Genomic DNA, 11149 nt, shown 5'->3' with positions numbered 1-11149 from the left:
GCAAACCCCAGACTTGTGAGATGCATCACTGTCTGTGTTGTGTGAGTGATCGCCAGCTCTGCTGACGGGGCGAGAACCAGTAGGTCGTCCAGGTAGGCTAGTAGCCGTATTCCCTGATGACGCAACGGTTCCAATGCCGCCTCCACACACTTGGAAAATGTGCGAGGTGCCAGGGCGTACCCAAATGGCATCCTCGTGTATTCGTACGCCACCCCTTGAAAGGCGAACCGCAGAAACTTCCTGTGACGCGGCTGAACCGGCACATGAAAGTACGCGTCCTTTAGGTCTATGCTCGTACAAAAGTCCCCTCTCTGGACACATTCCAGCAGACGTTTTGTCGTTAGCATTCGGAAGGGCCGTTTGGTTATGCTCTCGTTGAGAATGCGTAAATCCAAAATCGGCCTCACTCCCCCGTCTTTTTGGGCACTAGGAAATAAGGCGAATATAGCCCTTTGTTCCTTTGCTCCCGGGGAACTACTGTCACCGCCTCCTTCGCCAAAAGTTCCGTAATCTCTGTCATCAGAGCGGCCACTTTGTCTGGCGTTTTCATCACCGTCTCCACCACTCCCTGAACGGGGGTGGGGTCCGGTGGAATTGGAGAGCATAACCCTTCTGCAACGTCTGTTCTAGCCAGCGTGAGAGGGTGCAGCTTCTTCGCCACTGCCAGCAATGCAGAGAAAGTGGCTGGGCGCGAAGCTGTGGTGCATCCAGTAGGAAGGACCTGTATTCCTCTATGGCCCTTACCGCCACTGTTCCCCAACATTGAAGTGGTGGAACAGCCCAAGGTGGGCCTCCCGTGAAAGGGAGAGGAAATGCGTTCTGAGAAAGAAAGAGGAGTAGGGACGTCGGTTAAACCCGTAACCGTCGTATTCCTGCCCTCCTTGAACGCATCGCGGGTCTGAATTGCGCTGACCGAGGCCACAGCCTGCGGCAGGGCACCATCCCCAGCAAGCGATTGCGTCATCTTAGGTGACTGCAATTCGCTATCAGAGCTCTTAACTACAGTACTCCTAGAAGTCTGTAGTATGAGGTCTCTATGAGGTAAAACAAGGCGGCGCCTTGATACCTTCTTAACTTTCACCTTCTGTGTGTGTTCAACTCTGCACCCCTGGTGGGTTGAGTCACGCTCAGTGTGGTGAGTATTAGCACGTTCAAAGGGAAGTGGGGGCGCCGATACACTGGGCACCTTCGTGACCGTGGTAATCGGGCCCTCCGTGAACGCAGCATGGGTCTGAATCGCACTAACCGAGACCTTAGTCTGCGATAGTGCGCCATCCCAAATAGCGGCTGCGTCATCATGTCTCCTGACTGAGACTGCAGCCTGCTATGAGAGACACTCACTACAGTACTCCTTGGGGTCTGTAATGTGAGGTCTCTTTGAGATAAGCCAAGACGGTGTCTTGGTATCTTTCCCTCCCTTCACCTCCTGTGTGCGTTCAGCTCTGCACCTCTGGTGGGCTGAACTACGCTCAGTGTGGTGAGTATTAGCGCGTTCAGAAAGAAGTGGGGGCGCCGATACACTGGGAACCTTCGTCACCGTGGTAATCGGGCCCTCCGTGAACGCAGCATGGGTCTGAATCGCACTAACCGAGACCTTAGTCTGCGATAGTGCGCCATCCCCAACTAGCGGCTGCGTCATCATGTCTCCTGACTGAGACTGCAGCCTGCTATGAGAGGCACTCACTACAGTACTCCTTGGAGTCTGTAATGTGAGGTCTCTTTGAGATAAACCAAGACGGCATCTAGGTATTATTCCTACTTTCACCTCCTGTGTGCGTTCAGGTCTGCACCTCTGGTGGGCTGAACTACACTCAGTGTGGTGAGCCTGGGCGCGTTCAGAAAAAGGTGGGGGCGCCGATACACTGGGCACCTTCGTGACCGTGGTAATCGGGCCCTTCTTGAACGCAGCATGGGTCTGGGTCGTACTAACAGAGACCTTAGTCTGTGATAGTGCGCCATCCCCAATGTGGTTATTATCAGCGCGTTCTGAGAGAAACGGGGGCGCCGATACGTTGGTTACGCCCGTAACCGTAGTAATCAGGCCCTCCGTGAACGCAGCATGGGTCTGAACTGCACTGACTGAGGTGTTAGCCTGAGACAGAGCGCCGTCCCGAATAGCGGTCGCGTCATCATGCCATTATCTGGCTGAGACTGCAGCCTGCTATGTGAGACACTCACTACAGCACTCCTAGGAGTCTGTAAAGTGAGGTCTTTATAAGGTACACTTAATACCTTTTATATACCTGCCTTATGTGTGCATTCAGCAACGCACCATGGTGGGCTGAGCTGCACTCATAGTGGTAAGAGAGAGAGCGAGAGTGAGGAAGGTCGAACGCTCTCGGATGTATTATGGAAAAGGGGCTCTTTTTGACAGTGTCAAGTAGAGCCAACTCTTTATTACACACATCAACAAAAAACATTCTCCTCCATACACTCAACGGTAGAGTGGGGGGACAGTGGGCTCGGTCACAGCAGGTGCTGTGCCGTCTTCCGTTCTCTCCCCTCGCCTGTCATAAACGACGTCTCTTCTGGCCGCCCTTCGGGTGATGCCAGGGTGACGCTTTAATGACCTCTCTCGCCGGCACCTCTGGCGCTGCAGGGGGGCGAGGCCCGCTCCCCTTGCTGCTGGAGGCCGCCGTCTGACGCCAAGCTGTAGCGAGAGTAACGGCCGCCCTTCCTCATATCCACTTCCGGGTTGGAGGAATGGGGGCAGCTTAATCTCCCGCTGTTTAGCAGCCCACTCAATGAGACCTGAGAATTCAGGCACAGAGAGGCTGTGGCGTCATCATCCAGGGATGTAATGACCACACAATTTCCCGACAGAAAAGGGGTGTTAAACATCTGGGTCAGTGTAATGAATTGTTCCAATAGAATATTCATTTCTTCCCCAATAGCCCTGTCATCTCCTGAGTCAGCGCCTTCAGATGATGCCTCAGAAGCTGAGACTAACACTGATAGCACATCCTCAAGAGGAATATCCTCCCTAAAAATGCCCAACGCTGCTTCCACTCCTTCAAAAAGGAGGCGCAGCTGGCGCATAGTGGGGATTAATGAAGCTGTCCCTGGCGTGCTGTGTCCCTCAACCCACGAAACATATGTTGGGGGGTCGACAGCCGCCAAGGGGAACAGCGACATTGAGCTCTGAAAAGAGCTTTTGTTAAATACTTACCCTATGGATAAGCTTGGTGTGCTCATTGTAGGACGACGTCGATGATCTGGAAAATCGACGGCGTTTTCTTCGTCCTGAGTCTTCTCTTCGTCTCTTCTTGGCTTCTTCAGTCTAGTCCAGTCGCTGAAGAAAAAGGGAGGCTGATTGAGGGGAGGCATCCCCTCTTATAGGGACACCTGTACTCCTATTGGCTGTAGGTGTGTGCATAATTTTGTCTCAGGCTGCTGCTGCCTTAGGGCAGAGGGTAAACCATTAGGAGCAGAGCTCCCCTATGGGGCGGAGCTCCACGATATAGAACTGTTTTGAGGCGAATGTTTCATTTTGCGAGAGGAGTCAGAGGTTTTGTAAATAGTGCTTGAAGATGAGGTTTTGTGTTTAATGTTTTCAGGAAATGGAGCAAGGTTTCAGAAATGGTGTTTTAGCAATTGAGAAAAACTGTAACATAAACTGCCTCCCACTGGGCACACACTGGTTGAATCAACGTTGTTTGCACGTCATTTCAATGAAATTACGTTGAACCAACGTGGAATATACGTTGAATTGACTGACGTCTGTGCCCAGTGGGCTATTTCTTTCCATCTCTGTACACCAGGGTTCTTCAATTCCGGTCCTGGAGGGCCGAAACACCTCTGTTTTTCATCCTCTCCTTCTAATCAGGGGCTAATTCAGACCTGGGACACCAGGTGAGTGCAATTAACTACCAGGTAGAAATAAAAAACAGAAGTGTTTCGGCCCTCCAGGACCGGAATTGAAGAACCCTGCTGTACACCAAACCCGATATTCAAGTCAATGACCACGCAACCACATACATTAACTTTCTATCGAAAATGCAATGAAATATGATTTGTCATAATGACGGTGTGTTACATCGTTGCTGGGTTTTCTAATTTGCAGAGATTAGGTACTTTGGCGCCATCTAGTGAGCACAATGTGTGATGCACCACCTCCACCATACAACAACATGCATTGCACATACTGTATAATATCGCGCATGCTTCATGCATGCACTGAACCCAAATATTATATCACATTGTATCAAAGCACCTCTGATTCACCTTGATACAAAGTATCCAAGACATGAGATGATTAATCTGGCTGTGTAAAAAGGCAGGCACAGAGGCCACGTGGACTCTTTCCCATTTGAAGATGGCGGTTTCCATGGATACACAACAACAAAACACATCTAATTTTCAGGGACATGCCAAGCAGTTCTCCCATAATAAAGATCGAAAATAGCTAACTAGGTGCTTCACAACCGTGGACATTCGTTGTGTTATTATAATGGTGACATTCCTGTCAATATTATAGCTGTTATTTCTTTCAGTTGATGAGAGTGGACAATTTTTGACGATCATCATGGTAAGTGGAATCAGAGACAGGCCCACAATCTTACATGACATAGCAATTACATACATGCCAGTCCTATGCAGCTACATGTAGCTAGCAATTATTTGCTGGTCTGTACACACTTTCAATGACTGTATAACTACCAGTACCAAGACTATAAGAGCGTCTGCTAAATGACTAAAATGTACAAATGTAACACTGTTGACTTTCTCGCAGCCACAAAGTGTAGGGTCTTCATCTAGGCTCTCAGGTAGCTCCCGTTCACGTCGCTATCGCACCCGTGCCCTCACCTCTCATGTGGATGAGAGCCTCTTTGGAACCCCAAAACAGGTGGGCCTGCATATGTCAGCCATTTCTTTGATCAGCATTTAATAAAACACATAGCAGTAAGTAACCTGTGACAATTCAACTGTGCAAGGTCTGTGTGTGTATGTGTGTTTGTGAGAGAGAGGGGGAGAGAGAGAGAATTGGTGTAAATGTATATTGGATATTCTCACTCAAGGCGCTGTCAGCCTGCGATGTCAAGGACACTGAGAGGGGTGGCAGGTCCGGACCCAGGGGCCAGTCCATGTCTGCTCCAAGTCAGAAGACTCAGAAACCAGAGACAGTTCGCATCATCACAAAGGACCTCATCCGAGACCTGAAGCAAGTATCAGTCAATACCTCAATTTCTCATTCGGTTACAATGTGATCATCAAGTCTAATGCTTTGTGAACATACCAGTACTACACTTAGCATTGTTTATTACGGTTTACTTATTATAAAAGAGAATGCCATCCAGTTCCATAAACCTACATTGCACCAATAAACATATCCCACAATCACATTTTACAAGTGGTGGTGAATTACAAAAAACAACAAAACAAAGCTGTCATTTTGCCAGGATCCCAAGAAAGGATCCGTCTGGGCTGTCTGTCATCCTCCGCCCAACTGAGATCGAGCGGATCAGAAGAGCTTCTCAGGTTTCAACCAAGGAGGAGCTGGAGGCCACGCTGGAAGCCCAGAGGAGGGAGAGAGAAGCAGCTATGGTGAGAAAGGACGAATGCACCTGATGAATTTGTAAGCAACCTTTCAACATGAAATCTGGGTGACTAACTGGCAGTACAGGGTCCCAGCTACAGCACTACACCCTTGTGGAGATGTAACAGCAATAAACCAAACTAACCTCTGCACTGTTCTAATGTTGCTGTTTTTTCTGACAAGGATGCTGCTGAGGATCGGAAGGCCCATATCCGCCAGGCTGACCTGTCTCGTCAGAAGAACCAGGACCTAAGTGAGCTGGAGGCCGAGGCCAAGGAAAGAGCTCAGTACCTGCTGGAGAGGGCCAACGCCATGAGGATGGAGCAGGAGGACGAGGTCAAGAAACTCAATGAGGTACAGCAAGAGAATCAACCGGTCACTCTCTCATTGCTCACTCTTTCTCTTTACTTTGCTACTCTTTGTTATTCGTTTTATCTCAGCTTCAGTCCCAATATCACTGCAATATCACACATTTCCCAAGTTATTCTACCCATGCCCAGTCCAGACTCTTCCATCTCTGTGTCATTGTGTGTGTCGTGTATGGTACCTTATTGTTGTGGCCAGTTGATCCTGGGTGCCCAGTGCCACGCGGTGAGGGATGCCCAGATCATAGAGAGGCAGCAGATCCTGGCTGAGCTGCAGGAGGAGGAGAGGCGACTGGATGCCATGATGGAGGTGGACCGCAGGAGAGCCCTGGAAGCCCAGGAGCAGGTCGACGAGCTGCGCAAACACCAGAGGATCCAGTGAGGGGCACACATGCTCACACACACATACACACCCACACAATGGTCCATTTAAAGTCAAATACACTACATCGCCTCAGCTGTCTTCCCTGTGTGTGTCTATAGGGGAAAGCAGCTGATTATAAACCAGATTGAGGAGCGTCTGGAGGACAGGATGCTGCAGAATGAGATGAAGGAGCAGGAGGGCCAGCAGATGCTGGAGAACCTGGAGAGGATGCAGATGGAGGAGCTGGAGGTATTATTAGTTAGAGACAAGTCTCCTTGTACAGTACAACATTCTTATAGCAAGGCTAATGTATTTCCACTTTGAATTTCAGTTAGAAATTCCTCATGAATTAGCCTGGTCCAAAATCTGTTTGTGCTCTTGCAACTCATGAATATCATTCATGAATTAATCGTAATGCAGTTACTGTAGGCAGAACGAATAATAAACGTCAGAATGGTGTGTGTGTGTCCCAGGCTCTGGAGAGGAAGAAGGAGGAGCAGCAGCGTCTGCAGCAGGAGATCCTTCGTATCAACGATGAAAGCCTGCTGGCCAAGGAGCGCAAGAAAGAGGAGGAGAGACTGGCCGACCTCAGGGCCATGGAGTACACCCACAAGAAAATGGTAAGAGGTACTCCATTATGAACTTCTTAATTATTGGTCTTTGGCCTTCTTGTTTTGGTAAGAAAGCAGAAGGGCAAAACAGTTGTCTAAGGCTGTGTTTACACAGGCAGCCTAAGTCTGATCTTTTTCCACAAATTGGTCTTTTGACCAATCAGATCAGCTCTTTTGCCAATAATTGAGTAAAATATCAGAATTGGGCTGCCTGTGTTAAAGCAGCCAAATATACTTTTGTGTGACCCCTACAGGAGCGGGAGGCTGAGTACGAGGCTGAACAGAGACGCATCAAGAGTGAGAAGGAGAAGGAGGTGGCCAGACTGCGAGCCCTACAGGAGAGAGACAAAGACCACAAGGCAGAGCAGGTGAGCAGCACCAAAGTTCCATTTGTTTTACAGTGGCTCACACTGACCTGTTGTTGTCGTAATTGATCATAAAAGGAATGGAGGAATGGTTACAGTGGTTTTGTGTATGACTTTGTCAGGATGAGCTTCGAGCCAGGAGGAACCAGGAGGGAGCGGCGAGGGATTGGAGGAGAAAAGAGAAGGAGCACCTCAAGAAGAAGGTGGATGTTGAGGAGAGGTTGAAGGCAGCTCGCTTGGAGCAGGTCACACACAAGGAGCACCTCCTGTCCATCGAGGCTGGGCGAGAGAGGGCTGAGTTTGAGAGGGTGTTGAGGTGCACCATGACACAATGTAAATTTACCCAGTGAGCACACACTGGTTGAATCAACGTTGTTTCCACGTCATTTCAATGAAATTATGTTGAACCAACGTGGAATAGACATTGAATTGACGTCTGTGCCCAGTGGGTAGTTACTACTGTACTAACTCGATCACACACTTGTATTACAGTTGGGCGGTTTCATAAATCAAAGCATAACACTATGCTATGTCTTGGACAACCAGGTTTTAAAGTGTTAGCAAAGGCCTCTGTATTAGCAGTAGAGTTTTACATTATTTTTTTCTCACCCCAGGGCCCAGCAGGCATCCATCTGTAAGGAGAAGGACAAGGAGGAGAAACACAGGATCAAGATGTTGCGTCACGCGGACGGGGTGCGCCAGCAGGTAAGGGAGCGGGAGATGCAGGCCATCGCCCTGCGCAGGGAGGTCTACAAAGAGGGAGACCGGCTGGACAAGGAGGCCCGCCATCGTCGCATCCGCCTTGACGAGATCAAGGAGAAGAAGCTCAGGGAGCTCAAGTAAGTACAGGGACTGGGTGGGGACTAACTCTATTTACAGGGACTGGGTGGGGACTAACTCTGTACAGGGACTGGGTAGGGACTAACTCTATTTACAGGGACTGGGTGGGGACTAACTATGTACAGGGACTGGGTAGGGACAAACTATGTACAGGGACTGGGTAGGGACTAACTATGTACAGGGACTGAGTAGGGACTAACTATTTACAGGGACTGGGTGGGGACTAACTATTTACAGGGACTGGGTGGGGACTAAGTCTATGAACAGGGACTGGGTAGGGACTAACTCTATGTACAGGGACTGGGTGGGGACTAACTATGTACAGGGACTGGGTAGGGACTAACTATGTACAGGGACTGGGTAGGGACTAACTATTTACAGGGACTGGGTAGGGACTAACTATGTACAGGGACAAGGTGGTACGTATAATTGAGGGGAACAGAGGATAGTCAGGATGGTCAGGTTTAGTTTTGTAATTAATGTTTGTTAATTTTACTTGTAGGGCTGCTGGACTTCCAGAGAAGTATTGCCATGAAGTGGAGAGAAGGGTCCATGCTCTCCCTGACTAGCATGACTGACAGACTGCATCACAAACCCTGATACTAATGAAATACTTTTTGACAGGGTAGAAAGAAGAAAATGAATTGTTACAGGGTAGAAATCTAGTGTAGCACATTTGTATTAGTGATCATTAGGTAATTTCTGAATAAAGAGGACTATACATTACATACTATGAATGTATTTAATTTTACTGTAGGCATGACCTTGATTAAGTAGGTGCACATGAACTATTCAACTGATTGAAGAAAAAATACAAATTGATTGTTTATATATTGACTTAAATGTGATCATGTGAAAACATAAATTATTCTTTGAAGGATAAAATAATTGGACTGTGCCTAACAGCTTCCAGTCATACAGGACCCAAGATTTTATCTACAGGATATAATTTTTTATTTAGTCTGCATTATATTTATCTTTCAGCATGGTCTTTATGACAAATGTTTTATTGTTAATGTAATAGAAAAGGAATGTTCAGCGCTTAGGATGACACTTTACACACACAGCTCAAAGCACATCGGGAATACATCAAGGTAAATACAGGCTTTTATTTCAGACCATTCTTGACAAAGAACTGTATGCTGTAGTACTGAGATCTAATTATTCATAATAACCATCGAAATACATAACCTACAGGAGTGTTACTGATCTAAACAAGTTGACATTAGGACACCAAAGGAGAACGGCCCTGTCCTCCAATTGTTCTCAGAGCCAATCGCACTGACTGAACCAAAACGGGACAGGGCCGTAGAGGAGGACGCGCAGGATATCCACTTTTTTTTTTTTTTACGATCCTTCTTCTGTACACACAAAACTATGGTGACCTAGAACACCACAACACCTGGCATACACGGACCTCAGCACAAGGAGGGTGATGAGTAAATAGAAACGTACGGGTCTGAAGTCAGCCTTCGATCTACTGGGGTTGACTGGAGAGCCAGTATAGGCCAAGGGGGATTAAAATTCTTATTTAGATCATTAGATCACACACATACACTCACATACATCTGTATGCATTTAAAACTCCATAAAGCTACACGCCTGTGCAGAATATACTATCGTTACTTAGTGTTGAAGTGGCAATATATGTTCAAATATTATATGTAACCTTTTTTCAGAATATACAATAATGAAATGCATTATACAGACAGACAATGTAAGCTGTTCACACGTTCAGTACATAAAAATTAAGAGTTTCTATATTAGTTTCTTCTCACGACAGAGTGCAAATCAGATCCTTCAACTACTTCAAAAGGTTAATTGCTTCTTTCTCAAGTCCACTTACATAACATAAACCCATTAAAAAAACAATTACACACAAAAAACCTTAATTCTAGTAAGTGTTAAGTAGTCAAATATGGAATGTGAAAAGAAAAGAAAGTGGTCCAATTTCTGTTCAAAACAATACAAATAAAAGTCCTTTGCAGTTTAAGGGAGAACATAATACAAATAATTTAATGAGCGCAGGTTTGCTTGCTGCCCGCTCCATGATCTCGCCATCACGGTTGACAACTCCATTGTGTCCTCCTCCCAGAGTGCAAAGAACCTTGGCGTGAACCTGGATAACACCCTGTCGTTCTCCGCTAACATCAAAGCGGTGACCCGATCCTGCAGGTTCATGCTCTACAACATTCGCAGAGTACGACCCTACCTTACACAGAAAGCGGCACAGGTCCTAAGCCAGGCACTTGTCATCTCCCATCTGGATTACTGCAACTCGCTGTTGGCTGGGCTCCCTGCTTGTGTCATTAAACCCCTACAACTTATCCAGAACGCTGCAGACCGTCTGGTGTTCAACCTTCCCAAGTTCTCTCATGTCACCCCGCTCCTCCGCACACTCCACTGGCTTCCAGTTGAGGCTCACATCTACTACAAGACCATGGTGCTTGCCTACGGAACTGTGAGGGGAACGGCACCTCCTTAACTTCAGGCTCTGATCAGACCCTACACCCAAACGATTGCACTACGTTCATCTACCTCTGGCCTGCTAGCCCCCCTACCTCTACGGAAGCACAGTTCCCACTCAGCCCAGTCAAAGCTATTTGCTGCTCTGGCACCCCAATGGTGGAACAAGCTCCCCCACGACGCCAGGACAGCGGAGTCACTGACCACCTTCCGGAGACACTTGAAACCCTACCTCTTTAAGGAATATCTGGAATAGTATAAAAGTAATCCTTCTACCCCCCCCACCCCCCCCCCTAAAAAACAAAAAAGTGGTTGTCCCACTGGCTATCATAAGTTGAATGCACCAATTTGTAAGTCGCTCTGGATAAGAGCGTCTGCTAAATGACGTAAATGTAAATGTAATGTCCAATTCGTGATGGTGAATGTCCATTGTAATGTATTGCTAATGGACAGTGTCCATTATACATATGATATCTTGCCAGTGCCAACATGTCATACTGCAAATGCTGGCGCTGGCAATATATCCTACACTACATAACCAAAGGTATGTGGACATCTGCTCTACAACATCTCATTCCAAAATCATGGGCATTAATATGGAG

At 47.5% G+C, this 11149-nt stretch overlaps 1 protein-coding gene across 2 annotated transcripts; it reads left to right on the top strand.

Annotated features, from left to right (window-relative positions):
- Positions 1 to 4345: 4345 nt before the first annotated feature.
- Positions 4346 to 8809, top strand: cfap45 (cilia and flagella associated protein 45). Of its 2 annotated transcripts, XM_041872027.2 has the most exons (12): positions 4346 to 4528; positions 4733 to 4846; positions 5019 to 5161; positions 5400 to 5544; positions 5720 to 5890; positions 6101 to 6279; positions 6385 to 6514; positions 6739 to 6885; positions 7131 to 7244; positions 7364 to 7557; positions 7856 to 8080; positions 8584 to 8809. In XM_041872027.2, the coding sequence occupies exons 1-12, from the start codon at positions 4526 to 4528 to the stop codon at positions 8648 to 8650; spliced, it is 1632 nt and encodes a 543-aa protein (XP_041727961.2). In that variant the 5' UTR covers positions 4346 to 4525; the 3' UTR covers positions 8651 to 8809. The 2 variants fall into 2 exon arrangements, with proteins under 2 accessions (XP_041727961.2, XP_041727972.2); XM_041872038.2 differs by lacking the exon at positions 8584 to 8809 and having other exon boundaries at positions 7364 to 7574; positions 7856 to 8042.
- Positions 8810 to 11149: the final 2340 nt, after the last annotated feature.

This window comes from Coregonus clupeaformis, chromosome 5 (assembly GCF_020615455.1).
Source record: "Coregonus clupeaformis isolate EN_2021a chromosome 5, ASM2061545v1, whole genome shotgun sequence".
Classification (NCBI taxonomy): Eukaryota; Metazoa; Chordata; class Actinopteri; order Salmoniformes; family Salmonidae; genus Coregonus; species Coregonus clupeaformis.
The sequence above is the reverse complement of the archived record's forward strand: the minus strand, read 5'-3'. Positions and strand labels throughout refer to the sequence as shown.